Raw genomic sequence first — 25,515 nt, 5'->3', positions numbered from 1 at the left:
TATGCTCCCTCCTCAAGATACTTTTTTTTCCAGCATATCCACATACAAAAGAATACTCAGAAAATTCCTCTCCAAGTTAACAGTCTTGTGCTTAGAGATGTGAAAATCTCTTTCTTTTGCAATACAACACTGATTAACATGCCACTTATCCAATGACTAACTGGACAGGACTACAACAATAGAGAGCTAAAGGGCTGTTCTACTGTAATAATAAATGCTAAAGTAATAATACATGCTTATTCTAAGAGCCGTTTTGGAAATTCTCATTTTAAAGTTCTCACTGAAACACACAGAGCATCAGAATAAGAGCTTCAGCAGTGACAAAAGAAAGCCATGCTTAAGCGTGGAAGATGCACGTTTTTCACTGGTGATTTTCCAGTGCCTTCAGGCGGTCTGCCCCTTCTTCTATTCAGCCAACCCTGCTCCTTGCTCGGGGCGTGTGCTCGTTACCACGGCAGCGGAACACAAAGCTACAGTGGGACCACTCCTCCTCATCTTAGCTTGGTGGAACGGGACACCAGGCAGAGCAAACCCAACCAAACAAAGCACTGGAAAAAGAGCCAAGCTGGAGTCTGGGCCAAGTATTGCCCCGTTACACAGAACGAGCACACTTGCAGCTCACTACACTGGTCCTGCTGAGGGTCTAACTGAGAAACAGAGGCGCTACCAAGTCACACAGAAGGACTCACACTGAGGGAGGGGCACGGATGCACAGATGGATACGTGCAGACATTCAAATGCACAAAGACGCGCACAGACACATTGTACTTCTGGGAACGAACCTTAATTGATATGAAAAATTCATGAGGTATGGATTTTACAAGACACTAACCAGACTCTTATATGATAATGGAAATCCCAAAGCCTCATAAAGCAACTGGTTACTTCTGCAGCAGTTTTCAGTGTAATATTAACATCCATCCACCACTATACACATGACTCTGCTCGCAGTGCATGCATAAGGGAAATATCAAACAGGATTAATGGCGTTTAGTCATAATGAAAGGCAGATTGTTATAGCGTACCATTAATCTGCTCCTTTTAAACTGAATACGTCCGCTACAATAAAACGTGACCTTAAATAAGATTAACGAGAGACAGGAACATCGCAGGTTCCTTGGAAGACTGTGAGGTTTGAAGGGGTGTGTTGCTTGTGTGCTTCCCTTTCAGTTTGGAGTTCCAGAGATACTGGGATTAATCAGTCACTGAGTGAGATAAGCATCCGGATCTTTCCATCTCTGGGATCCAACCCTTCCTCCATTCTGAGGCAGGCACACCGCCCCGCTGACCCGAGCTGACCGACCACAGGAGCACGCCTCAATCCTCAGCCACGTCCTTTAAAAAGACCTCACATGCTGCTAAGGGAATACTAACTGGAATTGATACACACAAGTGCTAAAATACTGCTATTAATGTGAGGCATAAATTGAAAAAAGCATAAAACATAAAAGTACAAAGCATAAAAAAATCATCACAGATGTAAAATATAGGCCATTATCTTCCGAGATGTAATTAAATATGACCTTCGTCACTGGCGTAGCAACTCGTCAGAAATCATAATGAGACACAGGCTTTAACGCTTTATCCCAGAAACTAGTGCGGATGGTTGCCATGTGCTAGAGTGACTCCACAGTGGAAAAGTATAGTAAAGCCTATGGTTCACGCTGGCGTTTAAATAAGTCTATGGTTTTTATGATGGCCGCCTGGTCCTGGATCAGTGACAGAGCACGCGGCGTTTAAAACCTGCTTTAGTAACGACCTTCCTGCTTGAGGACAAAAAAAAAAAGAATTAAAATTTAAAAAAAAATTAAAAAACCCCAAACCAACAGAAAGGACGAAGCCTTGTCCGGCAGGCAGAGACGTCTTCCTCCGCAGGGCCGTCTCTTAGGAGACCCACCTGGGCTGAAAGCAGACGGGGTGAGGAACACACGAACGCCATAAAAAACAGGGCAGCTCAGGTTTATTAGATGCTCTCGAGGGTGAAGTCTTAAACCTGCTGCTCTGAGCCAAAGGAGATGCAGGCGGCAAGAGCAGAGCGGATTCCTGCTGCTCTGGTACGTGGACGTGAGCGCCACGGCAACGACGCTGCTCTACAGGCGCTCGCACTCGCCGTCTACCAGCGTACCCTCGGCATCTCCTGGCCTAATGGAGGCCCATACTGAAACGGCTGCAAAAGCACAATCACACACACACACACACACACACACACACACACACACCAGCCGTTTACGTGCATCAGTCATCTATATCGACATGGGCATGACGGGGACGTAAAGGCCAGCGAAAGGTAGTCCAGCCAGACTTTGGTCTATCAGAACGAAGTCTGGGTCACACTTATCAAATTTAAGAACCACCCTTAAATTTGATAAGTGTGTGTGTGGGGGGGGGGGGGGGGGGGGTTGTTTACTGAAATGCTAAGAAAAAAAAACAACCACCTCCACAAACCACTGCTTTCTGTGTCACTTTCAGAAGTGGTTACCTTGGAAATGCTGCTAAAGGACAACATACAGCCAACAAAACAGGATGACTTGGGAAGCCTATTAGCTTTGCAGAGGGTTAACCATGCAGAAAATATTATACTTTTCCTATAGTTAATTGGCAGGCAGGCCAGGATCTCTAATTTATTAGCTTCTAACTGCCTCAAACTAAACTCCTGAGTATCTTTCAAGGACAGGATGCCCCAAACCTCACAAAGTGTCTCCAATCCTGCAGTTGACTCCGGTACTGCTCATCAGCACAGCACCCGCCCAGCCGCAGTCGAAGCCTAACCCAACTGGTAACCCAGCCTTAATCCAGCCTGAGCTAATCCAACCCAGCCCAAGTCCAGATTTAGTTATTTTGGCAAAATACACCACAGTGAGTGTAAAAATTAATATGTCATTTATTTTATTCCTTTAAAAGGGTTCCAATAACAGGCACTATGTGCGTTTCAAACACTCCCAAGTCATTCAGCCGCACCAAGGTACCTGCGATACAGCACATTCATCTTTGGCAGTGTTATTCCAAAAAAACAAACCCTTATTAGAGAGGCACAGTAGTCTTCGATTGGACTCGACCTTTTCTCTCAGCTTTGCATAAATATCCCAATTTGTGTGAACGGCTTTCCTCATCTGTCCGTGCGGCTAATGATGCCTTCCTGTGGTGAGGGGACGAAGATGTGGGCCACTGACCAGGCACCAGCCCTCCCAGTGTTCTCGCTGCCTGTCAGGAATGAACTCTGTATTTTCATTACACAAACACCTTCACACGAGGAGCCTCTGCTAATTTCAGAACAAAACATGATCTTCTGTTCCTTCTGCCCAACTTGTTCTCCATCCCTGCACTGAATGATCATATTCCGTTTTGCATTTTGTGCACCTCTTATGCCTTAATCATTCGCAAACAAACAGCCACGCTAGAAATCCAACCAGGGCAGGCCAGTAGAATTCCCCAAAGGGCGAGCCGCTGGGGTGAAAGGATTAAAAGTGCGGTAAAAGTGCAGTAAAGTGCGTCGAAAGGAATGGATAAAGTCAACCAGGTCTTTTGGCTGTGTCCAGAGACCTGACCGTCACAAAACGTCACGTCAGTAGCAGTCACACGGCGACAGGCAGTCAGAACTGTTCTATACTGAGCACACTGCTCCAGCTGTCCCTGTGCTGTCTTTGCAATGGAGATCCTTCTGAAAAGGGGTTAGGGAGGCATTCACTTGGGATGCTGAGCATCTAATAATGTATTTGAAGGAAGCAGGGAGGGAAGATATAATAATCAATGCAATATCCTGGACTCAGTTAGGATTAGGCCTGAGAGGAGACTGGAAAGAACAGCTGAACAGAGAGAGAAAATTCTTCACACTTCATCCTTAATCTGTGGCTTGATGGCTAAATAACTACATCAGGCAGGCGGAGTACACCGCCCATCTTTGCAGGTTTTTTTGCAATCATAAGTAGGACAGGAACGCAAACTGCCCAGAGCTACAGCATCGGCACAGGAGGGTCTCCCAGTGAAGTGGCTCGAGCCAACCAGGCGCGGCCAGCGCTGGAGGGCCCATGGGGCCCAGACCACAGGGGGCCGCTGGTCTAACTATGGAGCCGAGTAGGCGCTGTCCCTGCAAACAAAGCCAGGGTGTGGAGGAAATAGTACACACTCATTAAGTGTTGCTGTGTGCCACTTGGACATTCAGGGCCCCACTTTGCATGGTTTGCCAACACTCTGGAGAGAGCAGTCCAACCTCTCTGTGCAGCGAGATGGAGACTCTTCAGGGTTCTAGAGACCGAGAAGGAGAGGGGGAGATGGAGGGTGGAGGAAGGCTGCAAGAAACTGCAGCACACGAGGCTCCCCACAGGCATCACCCGGTCTCAGCAAGCGGTGTGGGGTCCGTCTGGGGTTTGGCTCAGACCCACGCCACTCTCCCCAGCGCCATTTAATTAAAAACAGGTTTTAATTAAAAAACAAACAAAAAAAACACCTTTTGAAAGGGTTCTGCTTTGGAGGGTGCATCTATGAGAAACCCGTGTCAGAAAGAAGGCGATGCAGCAGGTCAGGGGCTTTCCAAAAGGGGACGGCTACATATCAGCATAGCAAAAACACACAGTGACGCCTAATCAACATTCCCATCTCACCTGACGAGCAGTAATGGGGGGGGGGGGGGAGAGAGAGAGAGAGAGAGAGAGAGAGAGAGAGAGAGAGAGAGAGAGAGGGAGAGAGGGAGAGAGGGAGGAGGGGGGGGGCAAGCGAGATCAAAGCAAACATTTTGCCTGGGGCAGCCTGTGCTTTCTGATATTACTGTTACATTACAGTACTAGTGCTCCATTCTGCAATGTGCATGTACTATTCTGAGATCAGTGAATGTGCCTCAGCTCTAGACATTTACACTGACTGCTAATCTTGGCAGAAAGATATTGGTGACTTACAACAACCCTTCTCATCGCTCTTGTCGAAACAGTCAGGAACACCATCGCACTGCCAATTTCCAGGGATACACAACCCATTCCCACACATGAAGTTTCCCGGGATGTTGCACTCAGTGGTGAAGTTATTCCCGGGAAGTAACTGGCTCTCTGTAAACAAACAAAAAAGACACCAGAGTGAGTTTTACACAGTCATGATGCCATAACATTACATTAATCCACAACTCAGGTGATGTTTGAAATGTTACTTTATGGTCATCTATTTTACTGCTAAATGCTAAACTCCCAACTCATGGGAAATATTTAGTGAACATATTATAAAATAACATCTTTAAACTTTATGGGCTCCAATTCCGTGGCTGCACTGGGCCGCTAAAGCCACCTCATGCCGCATTTTACTAAATTCGCAGGTCGTGTGGGAATTTATTGCCATTTGTTAAGTTGGTGGACAGAAATAAATCCGCCTCCGACGGCACAACAGGGGCTGTGACATTTAAAATCCGCCTATACGACGGTATTTTTGAACCCGTTTTTGCTAAAACCGCGCCTGCGCAATCGGCTCCGCGGACCTGCTCTTGGCGAAAGCACAAGTGCAAGTTATTTTGCTCACTTCAAGCAGGCAGATAAAATCGTGTCTGATTTCTCCCTGCAGGATTTTGATCATGAACATCTCCCAATTCCTAACTAAATATATCAGTTTTAATTACAAGATAGAGAACTATCACTAGCCAGCCATGCCAATTTGCATCCTGTCCCTTGTGCTGGCCTGAGGATGAGAGGACAGGTTTTGTGGAGGACCGGCCAGCTGAAGCGAAGACACCATGACAAAAATCATTTGTGACAAAGTATGACGGAGTACTGGGACACAGGAATGGCCACGTACTGTAGCTATATTGTAAATTGAGACTGAACCATGAAAATATCCTTAAAAATACACAGTAAGGTGGAAACATTTAAGTGTAAATATATAAATATACTGCACTGCAAATACATTGCATTCTTGCTTCAAGCATTTTTCCCCTGTGCTGCATGTTGCAATCCCCAGCCTATATGGTCAGAGACAGCCTGGGTTACTCTGGGGAATATGGTCCAAAGCATGAGGTAATCAGCCAACTATACTTTCACAATATACAAGAATGTATAAAGGACCAGATCATTGTTAGTGGGTCTTTTATGCCTGTGAAAGCCATGCTGGTTACACAAATACAATTACCTGCAGATTTCGCATGAATATTGCAAAGCCATTGGGACAGGATGAACTGAGCAGGCAGGCACCACACCCGAGGACAGCAGGCTTCCTCCCCAAGCCCTGAACTCTAAACAGGTGCCCCACATGGTCTGAGACAAGGCCATCTCATGTTCTGTGCAATAAAGCTAAGGCCATGCGAGACTGAGCAAGACCGAGCAAGATGGCGAGGAGAAACATGCAAGCACCTGCTGCGAAACCTTTTTATACGTGGCCAATCTAATTGCCATTTCTGAAATGTTCCATTTATGAAGCACCTGGAGATGCTCAGAACCAGTGCCCAGCTCTCATACGCTCTTCTGATGGCTGTTTTATGCCTGCACCATCCCCTCATAAACAGTGCACACACCCACCCACACACGCACGCCATATCAGTCAGCCAATATGAAGACTTTCCAAACCCGTGCGGGTCAAATGAGGTTGTCTGTGGGAAAAGTTTCTGATTCAGAAGTCTATGGTAACTTTTTTTTTAGTCAGACTTGCTCTCTCTCTCTCTCGAGGTTACCTGGACAGAAACATTAGTGGCCGCCAACCAGCCAATCACAACAGGACTGCAAGTTGCTAGGGGCACAATAATGAGCCATATGTAAGTTCAGCAGGTTCAATGGTAGTCAGAACAGATTGATGTGTGGGCTATAGTCACGGCTAGGTGATCAAAGAAACAGCCTTCACATGAACATATACAGACTCCTAGTCTAGTGTTGAACTTGAACAAAAATATTTTTTTCTCTACTGAGTGGCATTAGCTGGGTAGCTTCATGCCGCAGGTTGAATAAGGCCTATATACATTGCTTGCACAGTTAATGAAGGACCTATCTGAAACAAGGTTTCCAGAGAAACAGGATGTGTTCCTCAGTGTAATTCTGACTACCTCTACATCTTTTACTACTCTGCAGACACTCCCTGGAATGTTCATCGGTGATATGGTCATGGGTATCCAAGGCTCAGGAGATGCGTGAGGGGAGAGAAGGCTAGCCTGTCTGGTCCAATTCCAAAGAGCTCATGTAGCACAAATTGCTGGAAAAGTTAACACTGGCTATAACAGAAAGGGGTCAGAGCACAAAGTGCATCGCAGCTTGTTGTATGCGGGGCTGCATAACCACAGAGCATTCAGAGTGCCCATGCTGACCTCTGTCCACCTCCAAAAGTATCTACAACAAGCAAGTGAGCATGCTATGGACTAAGGGGCTTTGAAAAAAGGCGGTCTGCGCTGATGAATCATGTTTTCTTTTATATCATGTAGATGGCCAGGTGCATGTGCGTCACTCAGACACTTACCTGGGGAAGAGACGGCATCAGGTAAAAGACACGCCAATGAAGGCAGTGTGATGCTCTGGGCAATGTTCGCTTAGGCAACCTTTGGCCCAGGCATTCATGTGGATGTTACTGTGGTATGTACCACCTATTCAAACATTGTTGGAGACCAAGTCCACCCCATTTGTGGGGTAGAAAAACTCTACCCTGCCATGGTTAAAAAAAGAAAAAGAAAAAAAGTTTTAATAATTTCCTTTCACCTTTCCTCTTCACTTTGACTGGATTTACACTTCATTCAGTGTACCTTTGGTTTGGATTGCTCTTTGGAAATGGTAAAACACTTAACGGTCACTTAATTGGACACGCATACAAAATACCACAGACACCAAAACCTCTTTACCAGAATCTGACTATAGGCCAATTGCTCAGATGACCATAAAATGTGATATATATCAAATAAGATTCGCTGTCCCAACTGATGTTTCGCATAGGCCTGAAACCGGAAGAGTGGGTATGGGTACAGATCCAGGCGTGAAAGTACCATCAGCCCCCTCCTGTCCATTGATGGCATCATGCTCTATGCCAAGATGGAAAGGGCCATCTACTCACTGAGTCACCCAACCAGGATCTACAGCAAGGATATAGGAATGTTATTTGGGCTGGAGAGGTGTGGTCAGTTGACAGTAAAAAGAGGAAAAGTCATCAGTACAGAAGGAATTGAACTTCCACAAGGTCATATAATAGAGCTGGAGGACATCTACAAATACCAGGAGATTCTGCAATTACACAGAAAACATGAGACAGAAACAGAGAAGAACATCCAAGTACCTCCATAAGCTAAGGCAGGTCCTCAAGAGCCAGTTTAATGAGAACAATAAGATCAAAGCCATAAACATGTATGAGTCATGAGATACCCAGCAACACAATAAACTAGCCTAGAGAAGAGCTGGAATTTGCCGACATCAAGGCGTCATCACAATGCACGGAGCACTCCACCCAAGGTGACACACAAAACAAACACAAATGCATCAAATCTACAGCCCCCAGGGATGAACGTCAGAGTGAGTACTTCAGACATGCGTGGGGCATAGTTGCCATGGACGCAGATGAGGTGCCAAGGCTGGGAAGATACCACTGAGAGTTGGCAGAGGTTGATGCATCTTGGCACACATGAGAAAATCCTACCGATAGCAGGACCGAAGGACAGCAGCATGGTAGCACAATACCTACAGCATGGTATTATGGTACAGCATGTTAGCACAATACCTAGCACTAAGCACTACATAAATTAAAGCAGGGATGTATCCTACCAGACAAGACCCAAGATGCAGACTGTGCAAAGGGACTTCTGAGACAATCCAGCCCTTCATAACAGGGTGCAAGATGCTGGCAGGGAAAGAATAAACTGAAAGACACAACCAAGTGGCCGAAATCATATACAGGAACATATGCGAGGCTAAGATCCGGTGGGTACCTGTAGATCCAGACAGATAAACAAGTAGTGGCAAACCAACTAGACATTGTGATAGTAGATATGATGTAGAAAACCACAGCAGTAATAGATGTGGCAGTCCCAAGTGACAGAAACATCTAAAAGCATGGGAAAAGTTGGAAAAATGCCAAGGACTGGAAAGGAGACAGAGAGAATGTGGAAGGTTAACACCACTGACGTCCCAGTGGTGATAGAGGCACTTGGGACTGTGACCTCTAATCTGAAGAATTGGCTCCAACAGATCCCAGGAATGACAATGCCAATCTCAGCCCAGAAGAAGGCCATGCTGAAGAACAGCAAGGAAAAAAAAAAAAAGATATGACCAGATATGACTGGAAGGGTGAGACAAGCATTTTCTCCAGGGAGTAACTGTAGTGTGTAAGCAATGTAAAAATAGTCAAAAATTTCAGTACAGTACATAAGGTTACCAGGGAAACAGAATGTTTTGGACAGACAGATGTCCTTCATCAGCTATGCAAGAAAAGTGCTTCTGAGGTTCTAGGACATGAAACCAGTTTATTTTAGGAAATATAAATGAACAAAATAAATAAATTCAGTTTTTGAGCTGTGAGTCAGGAAAAAAACTACAAATGTCAATAAGGGTCCTTGGGCAAGACTCCTAATGTTACAATTTTCCTACCTATGAAACATGAGCACGAAGGGAATCATGACGGCTTGGACGTCACCCACATTAAGGTCCGTGTCAAATGTTGAAGAACCAGGACAATTTTGGAACAAACCATGCATTCCTAAATAAAATGGTTTAGAGTACAGAGAGAGCAACAGACTAACTACTACCTAGTTAAAGAGAGGGTGGAAGAGTGAGAAGAGAAGCATTGACTGATCTGAGTAAAGTTCACCCTATTGGCCCATAAGGCAGCAGAAACATCAGAGCTCTGCCCAAATCCTTCCCCAACACAGAAAGCAGGACTGCTGCATACTGACTTCACTGGGATCTGAGTCCACCTGTGGAGATCCTCTGCACTGGCTAAAATAAGGATTTCAGTTCCTGAGTCTTGCCCTGTATCACTGTGCATGGCCAAGTTAATTTTGAAGCAGTATATAAACAACTGAAGAGATTTTAGATGCCCAGAGGGCATGTTCCGCCATAGCTGTATTGAAAGGGCTTTTATAGAAAGAGCAGAAAGACAAACGCTGTGTGGTTACGCCACAAGAACATCTGAGGCAAAAACAGCTCCAAAAGTATCTGCTGTCCATATGACTACAAAGTGGTGTTACGCAATGTGCAAACACAAACCCACACTCCTACCCACACAAACACCGGTGCATGCTTGTGTCTCCCCCCCCCCCCCCATTTCACACACACACACACCACACACAATCATGTGAGCAAAAAACAGCACTATGAGGTTCACTGCTCCAAGCGCTGGAGGAAGCTGGAGTAAAATGTCAGACTCCCACTAAAGCCTTTAACAATAACCCTGGAGTCAGTCTTCTTTTCCCAGACTGAGCTGGCCCCCATACCGAGCTCTCCTTTCTACACCATCGCATCTCTGCAGCCCTCTCATCCAGACACCGTGAGAAGAACCGGAGGCTGCGCGTGTGTCTGTTGTCAACGTGTGTTTGTGAACCTTACTTCAATCTACTGTTTATTATGGAGGACAAATTAGTTGACAAACTCAGTTCAAACCCGAACTGTTGTGCGTGCCGAGGATGCTGTGATCTCATGCAAGCGTCATGCAGTCACACCCGCAGGGTCACAAACGCTCCAAGCGCTTTTCAGCAGCCCGATGAGAACAGATGTGCAGTGGAAGCCCAACTCAAGCACCTCGACTCCAACACCAACTGCCGCGCTTGCTTAGCAATTTATAACCACGATCGCAAATTTCTGAATGCTCAGAGGCCTACAGGTGACACCTGTTAGCACAAGAACACAGACACCAGAACATAAATGCCTTGCACGAAATCAGCAACATTAAATTAAAATTTACACTCCACAATGTGCAGCGAGGTCAGAGGGGGCTCGTTTGGATCTGCACGGCTCGCATGCCTGCGTGACAAGGCTGGCCCTCCTGACAGGCCTTGGCATTTTCACTATGGCACTCCGAGACGCACAGATGCCACGCTTCAGCCGGCTCGCATTTCCCAGACGCGGGGCGTCAGATCGATGCCATGGATCAGTTGACCCTGTCTCGCTACAATCCTCACACGCCTAGCAGCGCGGCAGTCACAGTTCAATGCAGTGGAGCAGCCCAGCCGTGAGACAGGCGGAGGGGTCCTTGACAGCCGCCGTTCCAGCTCGGCTGAGCAAACGTCGGCTCCTGCCTGGCAAATTAACACTAAGGGTCTGCACGGCTAACCTGGACACATCTGCACGCAGTCATTTAATTCCCTCACTAATGTAACTGAGTATTCTGAGCGTGTCTATACACAGAAACACACCCTACATGTGCAAACCGCACCTACACGTGATTATCATCATTAATAAATATGCCTGTGCACACACGCACACATATAAACGGAGACGTGACCTTTACTTACACCAGCGGGAATATCCAGGGGAGGGAAGAAAGGGAGATATTTAGCGTTTCACTCTTCTTTTGCAGGTAAACAATGGCGTAAAAAGGTGTAAAAAGTTCTAAAACACTGCCAACTATAAGCCACATTAAGCTACATTCTCAATGCCGTTTCATGTGTAAGGCTTTAAAGTGCGTCCCTTCACTACCTGGCCCCTGGTTGATGCATCCTGGCACACATCCAAGAACTCTAGTACAGGTCAGTTATTGACTGGGATCAAAGTGCATGACTGATGAGGAACTCACAATCCCCAGCTCACTACAGGACCCGCAGACTGAACATTCTTCATCAAACACTGCAAGGTCTTTGCGCGCGCACACACACACACACACACACACACACACACACACACACACACACACAGGGCTCCCCACAGAAGATGGGAAATCAGGTAGGAAAGGAAAGATTGGGCTTCTTCTCGGCAGTCACTGTAATGCGGGGGGGGGGGGGGCCTTGTTGTTCTGACAGTCATAGAGCAAAAAGAGAGGTGGATCAATACAGACAAGCCCCTTGGGCTCCTTCAGTTGTGATGAGCTCAGAAGGCAAATGAGCCACTTTCACACCCTGGCAAGGGAAAGTCATTTTCCAATTACGGCGCTTTTTAATGGCTCCGGCAGCCCAGGACAGGTCCTGGGCACGGACGGAAGCTCGGGGTGTGGAGGCAGAAGGAGAGCAGGGTGCCGCGCCGACAGGAGTCGTGGCTAACGAGAGCCGCGGCAGGTGAAGGGTACTGCTGGGATTGGTCGGCTGTAGCATGGTAGACAGCAGGAAGCATCTCCCTCATGTCAATGGGAGACACAGTACAGCTGTATCAGGCATCACTGTCCTACTGCGCGCAGAGGAAAATAACTCCCGATTTAAAAAATACTTAATTCAAGAATATGTACACTCTTATTACAGTGAGGGCTAAGACAAAACATTTAAAAAAAACAAACAAACAAAAACATTATTTTCAGAAGACTCCGCCCAGTGTTCTGAGGACAAAAAAACCAAAACGACCGGTTCTTGGTCCAAACGCACAAACAGCCCGTTTCCCCTTTAAAACTTCACTGCTCTCTTCTTCGTTTCGTCTCCACACAAAAGGCAGGCCATCGCGAGTTGTAATTTGCTTGCATGATTTGGTGAAACATCTGAATAGCGTCCGGGGGCTCGGAGCGTGTGGCAGAGAAGATTAGCGACAAAAGCCAAGCTGCAGCCCTCTCGCTGCTCGCGGGCTTGCGGCTTTGCTAGCCAAGCGCGAACTAGCTCAATCTGTGAATGCGAATTTCTAAACCTCCGAGTCCGGTTACAGTACAGCTGACATACAAATCAACGCCAGACACACTTCGATATAGAGCATTATACAAACACCCCCCCCCAAAAAAACCCTCGAATGCGTTTTAAAATGCTGCGCTTTCTGCATAAGCCTGCAAAGGCTGCGTATACAAACGAACAGGTTGCATGCCATGGACTCGTTACTGCCCGGTGCAGTGCAGAGACACATTGTTTCGCATAGACTTGTGATTTAAAGCAATTTGTTCGAGACCTTCCATGTGGTCTTGCTGGTTGAATAACTGCTAAGCCTATATCTGTGCAGACACACACCCACATACACACACACTCCCACACACTCTTTCACCCATATACACTCATGCACTCTTTCACCCACACACACTTTTAACCATAATGGGCTCAAATTACTAATCCTTTTCTCTTTGATCTCGCCATCACATACCCAAGGCTAGAGTAAATGGTGTCTCCATCGGCTGGCTTCCCAACAGAGCATCAAATTAATAAAAATGCTTAGAGACAGTGAGTTTAAAATATTAAGAAAACAAACAATCAGCAGGGTGTATCTTTGGATCATATGTAAATATTGGCCTTTCCAAAAAGACCTGGCCACTGCACAATAGGCCACAGACAGCCAAGAGGGAGACTACGAAAACCCATTAGAAGCTTCCATGTTGTTTAAAATGGTGAATTATTAAATGTTACAGCTGGATCGTGGCACTCTCTGAAAAGGGCATGTGTGTGTGGGTAAGTGTATGTGGGCGCGCGAGCAAGCGAGAAAGAAAGAGAGAGAGAGAGTGTGTGTGAAAAAACAAAGACCTTCCATGGGAGGAGCCAAGCATCCAGCATCACACCATCACAGCAGGTGCGCTTTCAAGTTCATCACCCGTGTCTCTCTATTGCGCTACACCTGTGGATGTCCTTCAGTATGGCATGCTGGGTAAACTCGAAGTGACGCGCACACGTCTACGGTACCGTCTGCGCATGGCGAGCGGCGCCGCTGCCTCCGGGTTGGCATGCCAGAATAACCGACCTTGGTCACTTCAGAGCTTGTCAAGAAGGACCAGCCCCCATATCAAGTCCCTGTGCTGTTTAATTGGACACAGTTGACCGGATCCCACCTCCCCAAGGCTGAAGCTGCTTGTTTATTTTCATATATATGAGAAAACAGTGATGCATAATGCAAATTCCCCATCACAATGATTAATCTGTCAAACCATGAAGTAAGAACATCATCTCCTTAACTTGCCATTGTAAATTAGTGGAGGAAACAGCCGTGTCGTTTGATAAAATAATTTGTAACCACAAAAGCTTAATGGTTGTTTAAAAATGATTTCAAGGTTTAAATGACTGTCAATTGATATCAATTATATCCCTGCATTACATTTAGGTCTAATTGCAGCCGTTTCTTCTGTTCTGAGGCTCTGAACAGTCTCCGCAATGCGTCCAGCAGTACCAACCAATTTACACTGACCACAGCGAGAAGCAGGCATACAGTACATACAATGATAAAATGATGTTATATTTCTGCTACTGCAGCTTACCGCAGCCCATACCCAACCAGGAGGTCAGCCGTACTGTACAACACGGCCACGTTCAATTCTGAGTAATTACATACATAAAGCTTCAGTACCCTATTAGTAACGTCCTGTAGTTCCTGAGGTTATGAAGGGTCATTAACATGCGTTACAAGGATCCCACAGCGGACATCTCCATGCCGGCACTTCACCCAAAACGCACAGCTTCACCACGGAGGCGTCAACGTGATGCGATTCCATGCTCCTCACACGTATAAATGGAGGACGTGGCATCGAGGCAGATAAGAACATGGAATTGAAAAAAATCCTTCCATTTCTTATAGCCGTGCTCGAGTGATGGTGCTGTGGGCTGCAATAAAGATTACACTGGAAAGATGCATTGTGTGTCCACATACTGTATTCGAGAGAAAGTGCCAAACTACACATGCCCGCAACACAGACCGTTTTTAGAAAGCGTCAAAGCTCTTCTTGTTACCCTGGGATTACCTTGTTACCCTGGGCGAGCACGAGAGAGGGAGAGGGAGGTTGGCTAGATGAAGCCTGCCAGAGGGCATAACTCAGATCCATTCAATCTACTGCCACATTCGCATGTTGCCATTAAGCACCACATACTGCATGGAAATGAGCTTTTTATTTGTCTTTGTGCAGCTGGGATGCAAAGACGGGCACATCCATTCCACTCGCCCACCAGCAGCTGGAAGCAGAGGCTGCTGGAGGGTAAATGTCTGTCAGGAGTGTTTACAGGCCTCATGGTGCAGTGATGCGCCGGGAGCTGGTGTGACGGCCCAGTAAACACCGAAACAATCCAGTGAATCCTCTCATCCAGGGTCTGACTAACGCTCCGAGAACCTGTGTGTGTGTGTGTGTGTGTGTGTGTGTGTGTTTGTGTGTGATTGATGAATGAGGATGGTGCTTCCAAGTGTGGCCATAAGCATTTCTCCGATTGGACACAAAGATCCATATCTTGTCACGGCCTTGAGAATGAACAATACAATGGACAATACAACACGTGCTACATGTGAGAGGTCATGTTCTGACAGGATGCATGTGTTTGTGTGCTAGTAAACTAAAAAGTTATTAAAAACGAAGAGCGAAGGAGAACGAATGTTTTTTGGTTTGTTTTTATTATTCTCCTACAAACAGCAGACCGTCAGCTCTGTGACTCTCCCTTTAATTTTTTTTGTGCGTCTCTAATCACGTGACTCCATTCGGGTAATGAGTTCCAAACGGCGGTGCAAGGCCCTCTGTGTCAACCTGCAGCAGGAGCGGCGCATATGATGTGCGTTGGCCAGGAGCCAGCAGTGTCATTCCGCCGGGTGCGGGAATGACAGCCTTTGATCTGCTCGTCTGAATACGGATGAGGAAGAGGATGAGGGGCGTTTCACCGCGTCTGAGTTAGACCTGGCAGACGGCAGGTGTTTCCCGCTTTCTTTCCCTGCTACGTCTTCATTCGACGTGTCTCCTCCCAGAACTGCTGCATCACCAACTGCCTGCATTTCATTGTTTGAACTTGATTGTGGGAATGGCAGTGAAGGTCATCGAGTTCCCTGAGGATGAAGCAGGATGAATTCATTTCATGAGGCTAATGCATTGAATTTCATTGGTGCGCAAACAAAGTAGAGCCTCTTGACCAAGAAATGCACCGAAAATAACACCGACTGGGCGTATACTGCTGCATGTATAAAAGAATCCCGTTAAGTGATAGACAGACTGCAGCCCTGTCCAGGTGGGAACCAACCCTGGACATGCACCTGGACCTGCGCTGACAGGACAGGCTCCGGCCTGCCACGACCCTGAATCGGATTAAACAGTTTAGAAGATTAAGTTTAAAAAATTAAAAAGTTAAAAAGAATTGCTGCATGATACAGAGACAACATTTACATTTACTTTGATTAAAATATTACTATGCTATATAGTAGAAAGCACACTTAAATATGTTACATGCTTAAAGTGTGAACTGCATTATTCTGACAAAAAAAAGAAAAAAGATTTGTGTTTATTAGATAAAACGAAGAACCTGACTCAGCAAAAACACAAAAAATTCATCAAGAATGTCTGAAGTTGGTTGAGATACTTACTGCATACAATAAACAAAAATGATTACTTCCTAGTAGGACTCATTTACATATTTCACCCCTGTGCAATACGAGTATTGTAAAGTCCAATACTGTGATTATGTTTAACGCGTACTGTGTAGCCTTAACCAAAACTGCTGCTCTCGAGCATTAGCATTCCAGCCACAGGTGTCCAAACTCTCATCAGATGTCTCATCAGTGACTTCAGCAACGCATAAACTACAGTGAATCATCCCTTGTCGTTCATTGGCGCCCCACCCCACCCCAGAGGTCACACGAGTTCAGGAACACAGCTTTCTCAGGCAGCGCCCGGCTGTGTTGTACGCACAGGCATGGGAGTACAGTTCCTGCCACCACCACAGACCAGGAAAGAAGCCGCTTATTTCAGTCCAAATCCCAAAGCTTCATATGTCCCCTGTACGCACTCCTCATAACCGGTAAACATGATCATTTTCCACTGATCAAGGATCATTTTCGCATGTACTCTCGTCATGGTGAAAATGAACACCCGGTGAACGGATCAGATTCCGGATCAGTTTACCAGAAGTGAGTTGCAGTGGGAATTAATCAGTCCCAAAGCACAGCAGTCAGACATTGGCCTCTCTCCCTCTTTGAAGCAAAAGCATTATGTTGTCATGGCGATGCTGTAATTGGGAAGATCTAGTTGGTCTGTCAGTGGCATTTCTCAGTGTTTCTGTGGGCAACCACTGTTTCACCAGAGCCTTTAGACGACTGCAGAAATATATGCTTTTGTTATAGATTTAGTTTGAACACTTGTTTTTTTTCATAGACATAAATGAAAACAGTTATAAAGCTGTTACAGGGCAAAGTTTTAAAATGTTTCTGGCACACAACACAAACAACTGTTTACCCTTCCTTGTTTATATTTCAATTAACGTGCAGCCACTACCCAATTATACAGCGGGCTCATTTCCCATTACACAGCACTACTCATCTAATTCTCTCTTTAGTTAGCTTACAGCGATCTACCAGTAACAGGGCTGTCCCCCATCACAGGCATACCAGCTAGGACGACAATGAAGTCAGGTCCCGCAAGCTGCATCTCTGCACTGCTGAGCAGTGCTTTTAGACAGCCATAATCAGAAGTGTTACATATACCGCAGTCTAACGAGGTGCCGGACTGGAGCAGTTTGCACGTTAAGCTCTCTTTGTGAACTATATGTGACATTAAAGCAAAGCGCGAACCAGATCAAGCGGCCAGCAGGTCTCGCTTCCGCGCCGGACTGTTAATACGGACCACGTCCCTCCGACTCCGCCAGTATATCCGGCCGTCGTTTTGTCCGGCCCTCCTGACCCAATCCTCCTGACTCACCAGCCTGTTCCCGGCTCGTCTGCCGGGGGCTCTCTGCTCTCCACCTAGCCAGCCTGTCACATCCGCGTGGCAGAGTACAGCGAGACAGCCGCTTTGGAGGAACGCTGGAGGGACGTGATCGCTTGTTGCAAGGTACGCCTCGTTTCTCTTCACTAGCGTCACTGAGACCAGCGGTCCCAGCGGAACAGGGTGAGGGGCGGCCGAGGTGCACGATTCAACCCCCTCCAAGACAAGCACGAACTGCAACACCATCCCAAATGAAAATCTATGACTGGTCCTTTTGTTTGGGATACTGAAACAGTCTGACTCCATTACACCTCATTAGTGGTTAGGAATCAGGAGGAGAGTTAAAGGCCAGAGGAGAAGGTCAAAGGAAGGTTTTAGTGAAGAACTGTGGAAAGGTTTAAATAAATGAACAACCTCAGGTATTTTGTTAATAGACTTCTACCTGATACAGAACATGTGTAAGGCATTTATTCGAATGGACATCTTTGCTTTGTTCTGACTGACTATAAAAATGAGGACTCTGAAGCCATGGCAGGCAACACAACCAGCCAGACGCCATTACATTCAATTCAAAATAAACATTTTCCTGCAGTCTTGCAAAACTCAAGGTGCCTGATGACAATGTTCTGCAAGTGATTTGTCATGCATAATATCTCAATCTCATTACATATGCGCATTTAGCACCACATTTAAAAAAAAAAAAAAAAAAAGGCATGCGGCTTCTCTGCCACACTAACTTGAATATCCCCAGTTTGAATACTGAGTGCTTGTATGCTAATGATTCAGAACTGAGGATTCTCATTAATGCACAGCAGAGAAAAACTCAATTAGCATCTCTCTCCTTCTCTCTTCCAGTCAGGACCCTCATTTCACTGGTGGCATTAGATGAATCTCTGACCCAGAGAAAAGCTAAAGCCCATCCCAAACACATGATTTAATGAGTGGGTATACATCAAAAGAACAGCCTTGTAATTCATAGTGTGTGGCTGTAAATATGAAACAAAAGTGAGAGAGAGAGAGAGAGAGAGAGAGAGAGAGAGAGAGAGAGAGAGAGAGAGAGAACGGTCAGATTCAGTGAGCTGGCTTTGTTGATGCGCCTGGATGCGGCCGACAGCAGAATCGGCATTAAAAAAAATTAACACTGCCTTTACATTTCATTTCACCTCATGACACCCAGTCTAGAAAAAGCCAGCAGGATTAGAATTTTTGCTCCGGCGCAGTAGCCTCCCTGGTTCGCCTCCAAAAGGAGATTACAATGCACCCAGAAGTCAGCGGCTGATAAAGCTGAATCGCGGAGCAGTTTGGCAGTTTCTTTAGAAATAGTTAAATATTTAGAGCTGGGCATGGAAAGCCTGATCTTAGATACATACAGCAAAGAGGCTTTTGCTAAGAATGGGAAATGACTCCATTAAGCAGAGCATGGACACTTTGCTGCCATAACAATGTAGTGCCTGCAGGTAACTGCGGAACTCAATCCACTTTTTATGCAGTAGTGGAGCTCGCCCAGGTGGTATGTACAATGCTGGGCTAAATAACTGTCAGCCTGACTATAAATTCTGTTATTGTAGTAGATGGTCAGAATATACAGAGTTCCCAATAAAGCAGCAGTTTTCTGTCAGAGAATACTTCTGAAATGAATCCAAGAACCAACATTCAGTACCACGTTAGAAGCACAACACAAAAGGCCTTCAGCAGAGGAAAATGAGGTGCTTCCTAATTGGCTCCACATATTTTGAACGTATTAATTGAAGTAATAGCAGCAACAAAGCCTCATTTGAGGTCATGCACTATGATGGCACTCATAATATTAATTTTGTTAAGTACCTCTTCACCACAATACTGTGCAATGCACTGACGTAGTGGTTTATAAGGGCAAAAGTTCAAATAAACGACACCTTCAGACACATTAATAAGTTCAGCTATATGAAGCTATTTTACTCGCAAAAAGCAACAAGATTTCCCACTCTCAGTCCCACTCAATACATGCTGAACACTCAACAAAAATCTCCATTTTGAAACAGTCGCTGAAGTGCTTTTATTTCAGCAAACAAGTGGACAGCATCCTTACTAGAGTTAACCTGCCTGTTCACCTCTCGCCCGCTCCCTCGGTACGCAGAGTAGGACAGTAGGATTTGAAACGGCTCCCACATGTCTGCACATGCGGTGGGGGAACTAGGCGATTCCTATCTGGAATCGGTTTGGACTCCGTTTTCGGGCACTGACAACTCCCAACTGTCACACACAGCTTGTGGGCTGCTGGCATACTCGGGATAAATTATAAATAGGGAAGGCGGGAAAAGACAGAACGGTTCAATCGCCGTTCTAACTCTCGGTAAAAACCATTTGCAGGGCAGCAGCAATGAAAGAAAAGTCCCAACGTATCCCACACATGCTGTTCATTGCTGGAAAAATGTCGATTCAACTCCTAATCACATGCGCCACACACACACACACACACACACACACACACACACACACACACACACACACACACACACACACACACACACACACACACACACACACACACCCCTGAGCTAATGGGCCACAAGGAAGGATGTAAAGACCACGAGCCAACCACCGCAGCGGGAAGGACTAGCATGTACTGTTTGCATCCACAGTATGCTGCAAGTCCATGGTCGTGCATGCTACATTTGTGCAGAAAGGAGAGGCCTGGGTTCTGCCTTCAGCTATTCGTGAAGCTGAGGCACACAGCTGGAGCCTGCGTGCACAGCTCATGGACTCCATTACTACGGAGGGAAGCCCAAAAACTTGAAATGTCCTTTTAGAGTGTCAAAACAACAAGAAGTGATTCAGCCAAGTGGCAGAGCTGCCAAACAGAACTTTATCTAAGGCAACTTCAAAGAACTCCTAAAATCCACAGCAGAGCCAATACTATGTTTAATGTTCAAGGTCACATAACTGGAAGTCTCTAATCTTGCATGGGCTCTGTAGATAGTGTGAAGAAGAACTAGCTTCATGCAGAGTTTTTATTTATATATCTTACACGGTAAGCGGAAGCCATCCTATGAATCTGCACAACTGGCTCCAACTGGATGAAAGTTCACGTTTAAGCATCTTGGGCAGACGTTTTCAGCTGCCCTTTCACACCGATTCAGGATAGCATCGCACTCGTCTCCTCCTCACCTTAACAGCTGTAGTCGCCAACACGAGACTGATCTCAGAACAGCAGAACGACCCCGTCTGCTCGATTGAAAGGGTGTTGAGAACTTGGACATCTTTAGGCAATTAGTGGGGGCTACCCTGGCCTGGGTCGATTTCTTGAGCCTACCCTCCTGTCAGCCTTAAAGGTCTGCCCTTTCAAGCTTGTGGCGTTTTTCTACCCTTAGATCCCTGCTTTAATCTCCTCTCGTTTGCCATCACTTCCATGGGCTTGTGCAACACATCAATGACACATTAATATACATCGCAAGAGTTGAGGCTGTACTGCACATTGATTTGGATTTAATTGAGCAACTGAGAAAAGATTCCATTGCTTCTTTTCATCTTTTCTCTACAGCACTCTGTGGATATTATTCATTATAGAACAGAGGGCAAGACCCTTGAGAACACGAGCTTGCTGATTCCGTGCACTTACAATCAAATACACTGGTTACTGTTAGTATGCTAAATGTCTTATTTAACCTAGTCACGCCGGGACACATCAGAGCATGTAGGCGATAGGAAGCCATCAATAAGCAGAGTGCACACACACAAGATGAAGTAACCCAACAATAATTTTCATAATAAAAACAACAAGCTACACGTTTCCCAATCAGATCTGCTTGTCTCGATCTGCAGTCTGTCAGTGTGAATTGAATAACTAAAATCTATATTTTACAGAATATGAACAGCCAAACAGATTTTTCCTTGGTGGTTGTGCGCGCAGGGTGAACCAATCTAAATACAGTGTTTACTGGGCCATTTTGATTCTCCTTACTAACTTTCCTCCAACTGTCAGCTAAAAGCCCACCGACTGGCCTCACAATGCGAGAGCCATAATGAGGGGAAACCTAACATGACCACGTTAATACAAAGGCCATCCACTGACAGGAAGGTCAGTGATTCAATCCAACATCTCAGTTTTCATCTCTCGTGGACAGGTTTGGCTAATCGCATTCAGCCCTTCAAATACACAGGCAAGAGCAAACTGTTTACTGAGGGATGGAAGACTCTTAGCATGTTACCCAGTGCAGCACATGGCAATGTTGAAGAAGAATTCAGCAGGGAGGGATATCATTTATAACTAAAATCATTACATCCCTGACTGCATGGAATTGGCTCTTTAAATACCTTAACACTAAATTTTCTTATTCACACATCAACAAGGGTTAGACCAGAGGAAACACAAATGAAATTAAACAAACGGTCGTTGACTAAAAACCAGGCACTGCTCAGAAAACATTTCCGCCCGGTCTATTTTCAATCCTAAGGCAGCAATTAAGAAATGCCAGACACTTGAAGCTTTAATGATGCCTGTAAGAAGACACACTTGTATTTCCACACCCCAAGATGGTTTTAGAGGCAGAGCTTTTTCCTTAAGATCACAAGTTGACAACTATCAAACTAGAATTTGATATCATCCCCATGCCAACAAACTGTTTGAAAAGCTTGCCAGTAAAAAGGTCTCTGCTGTTGCCAAATCACAAATGTATGCACCTCAAATTCACTAGTTCTGTTATCATACAGGACAAAAATAGAGCTTTTTGGAATCATACACCCGACACCCATTAGACTGAATAAACAAAAATAGTCAAAGTCACGCAATTAAAAAATACTACTAGCTACTGACAGTGGGCCATGTCAGAGAATGTAAGCGATTAATAGCTAGTGAGAAGTATGGTGGCAGATCTCTGGTGATGTGGGACTTATTTTCTTCCAAAGACACTGGTACGTTTGTTAGGACACATCAAGACCTCACATTCCAAGACAGCTTAGAATGACACTAAGCTGCCTCCGCCAGCAGACCGCCAAGACTGAGCTGGGGATGACACTTCCAGCAGCTCAGCGATCCAAACTATACCTCTAAATCCACACAAACGACTCACTGACCAACTGCAGTGCACATCTCAGTCCTCTGACCTAAATGCCATTAAGAACCCATGAGGCATGCAAACACCCAATACTGGAGAAGCTGTCAAACAATTTAAGCGTCTTTCAAATGTTGGAAGGTCAGGATCGACAAAACACTATTGACTTATTCTATCATCGAAGTGCATCGAGTCCTGAGCTCATGTCATATGTGCCCCAACCACTGCACAGAGCCAAATATCATCCTTAATCCACACCTTACACTAGCCTCAGTATACAGACAGTATAAAGCCTCCCTAGCAGTACTAAACAGGGACAGTTCTAGTGCTGTCAAACAAATGGTTTTGGATTTCTTTAACCAAACATGCTGTTTAGAATCAATTCGATTCTATTTCATTCAATTACACAATTAAAATGGAGGAGGTCAAGATGTCAGTGAAACTCAAACCCGAGCTGGAATCAAGACTAACCTTATAAGGCTCCAGTCTACCTTCACATTAGTCAACAGGGATTTTGTACATACACAATGAAATGCAAGGTAAAATGTGGATGAACTGTGTAACCATTATTACTATTATATATATATCTTAATTTTGACAGTTTAATCAACCTATGTCATTAATGAACATACCAGTAAAACACAAGCCTTGTCTTTACAAATATAGCATGCAAAATCCAGCTCATTTTAAAGCTACTCTCTGCTGCCAAAGCATTCAGGGTAGCAAACTACTACTGGTCACTCAGTTAATGTAGTTTATAGTACACAGTGTCCTTTGCTAATACTTATTTTGATAAGATTCTTAATATTGTTACTAGATGATCTCACAATTAACCAGCTAGTGTGCAAATGACCTTGAACAAACACATGGCAAAGCTATTGTAACATGCTCAAGTGAGAACACCCTGGCTCTGCTCCGTGGTTTACGGTTATGGTTTGATAACACTGGGAGAATGTATGTGGCTGAAGAATACCACGGAGAGACCATAGCCCCAAGCACTAGTGAGTGGCACTGAAGAGAGACCATAGCCCCAAGCACTAGTGAGTGGCACTGAAGAGAGACCATAGCCCCAAGCACTAGTGAGTGGTACTGAAGAGAGACCATAGCCCCAAGCACTAGTGAGTGGCACTGAAGAGTGTGTATGTGTGTAGCACGGAGAGACCATAGTCCCAAGCACTAGTGAGTGGCACAACCCACACAATCATCTCTAAATCACAGGGTCGCTTAAAGGGGTTCTCGTTTTGACGTTCATAAACGCGTTGAAATGATCAGCGATTCACTGCAGGCTTGAGGTCCTCAAAGCCACGTGGATCGCTGTTTATCACGGCCAGGAAACAGACAGCTGTTGCCACATCTACGCAAGTCAAACGGGCAAACTCCCCGTCTATAAAACCCCAAACGGCACGCAACAGGGTCGAAGTCGAGCGAGCCTTTGAACGAGATCAACATCCACAATAAAGTCAAGTGATATTCAACATGCATGAGCTTGGATAGTGAAGCGTATTTCTGTATAGAGGTTCCACTTGTCACGGATCAGTCATGTCTCCGGTGCGTGGCCACGGCTCTGCCCGGTGTCTGTCCCGTCTCTGCTCCGTCTCTGCACTGCTCACCGAAAACCTCACCATTTGGAGAGCCACCATACAGCCGAAGTTCCGTAAATAATTACCAAACCGCTTTACGCAACGTTACATTTTAAAAACGTGGGAACTTCAACAGCGCTGAAAGGTCCACCACAACGTAGAGACGCTCTCAAACAAAATATTAGCGCTCCGAGTTTAAAACGCTGCAGATTTGCATCGCTACATCAGCGAACATATAACGCTACTATAAGCGATGTAAAAGTGCAACATTGTGTGGGATCGGACAACGAGTTTCTTCTTTTGAGCAGCCGCGAAAGGGATGTTGCTACAGAACAACACTCAAAACAACATGTGGCCTACGAAGATTTAGCAGGTCAACTTACCAACCGAGCTGGTGCCCGTTCCCGAACCGAGCAAGAGGTACCAGACCCACATCCTAATGTCTTTGTCGGCCTGCCCTGGGTTCACCCCGCTGTGGGCCAACACTCGGGGTGAGGTTAAAGTTCCGCGATTCCCCACTACTGCCTTGCCTGTGCGCCTTTTCTCTCCGCGGTTCCCCTTTCCCCCCTGCAGGCAAAGTTTTCTGACTCGGAGGAAGGTGAGCTCTCAGGGACAGCCGCGCAGAGCAAGGCCGCGGAAGGGGCGGGCGGAGCGGAGGCAGAGCTGCGCTGGGTATCGGGTTCACACAGCGAGAGGCGGAGACTTGTCCGCACAGCAGAGGAACACGACAGGGTACCGTGTCCGCACACAGACTGCAGTCGTAGTCTAGAGTAGAAAATCGGATCTTGACTGTTTATTATATAGTACTGTTTTATTATTGACTACTTACCGTAAAATGCAGCGGAAGAACAAAGTAACGACACACTGCTTAATCTTTATTGCAAAAAGCACAGTCTTTAAAAAGACTCAACGTCAACAAACAAACGAAAAGGACCAGAGCCTACCTGGGAAATGGGAGGAGGGTAACTAATTGACAAGAACACATTTCTACACATTGGTAAATGAGAAAAAGACATGACTAGACTAAATCAACCATTTACCAAACATTTACAACATTTAGTTTAAAACATTTAAAGGTCTGCAGAGAAGGGCATGGCGAATGCAGTCCCAACTGGCCCACACTCTAAATCCACACAGTTTTGCCTGCCACCATCCCAACAATTAGCTGCCACCCATACGGCTCTAACGAAGTCACTGAGGCTCACGGACGCCAGCCGTTCGAGCCTTTATCCGAGGACATGATAGCCTTGAATCCCTTCTCCAGGCTG

The 25,515-nt window shown here is 45.8% G+C and overlaps 1 protein-coding gene across 1 annotated transcript in view; it reads right to left on the bottom strand.

Moving 5' to 3' along the window:
• The window catches only part of ldlrad3 (low density lipoprotein receptor class A domain containing 3), a 53,863-nt gene extending 28,976 nt beyond the window's left edge, over positions 1-24,887 (bottom strand). Inside the window, exons 1-2 of the mRNA XM_035520653.1 lie at positions 24,631-24,887; positions 4,890-5,036 (exon numbers count right to left, since the gene is read on the bottom strand). Coding sequence (XP_035376546.1) covers positions 4,890-5,036; positions 24,631-24,682 — 199 coding nt within the window. The 5' untranslated portion in view covers positions 24,683-24,887. The remainder of the gene's footprint in view (positions 1-4,889; positions 5,037-24,630) is intronic.
• Between the last annotated feature and the right edge of the window lie 628 nt (positions 24,888-25,515).

The sequence above is a fragment of the Electrophorus electricus genome, chromosome 2 (assembly GCF_013358815.1).
Source record: "Electrophorus electricus isolate fEleEle1 chromosome 2, fEleEle1.pri, whole genome shotgun sequence".
Lineage (NCBI taxonomy): Eukaryota > Metazoa > Chordata > Actinopteri > Gymnotiformes > Gymnotidae > Electrophorus > Electrophorus electricus.
The sequence above is the reverse complement of the archived record's forward strand: the minus strand, read 5'-3'. Positions and strand labels throughout refer to the sequence as shown.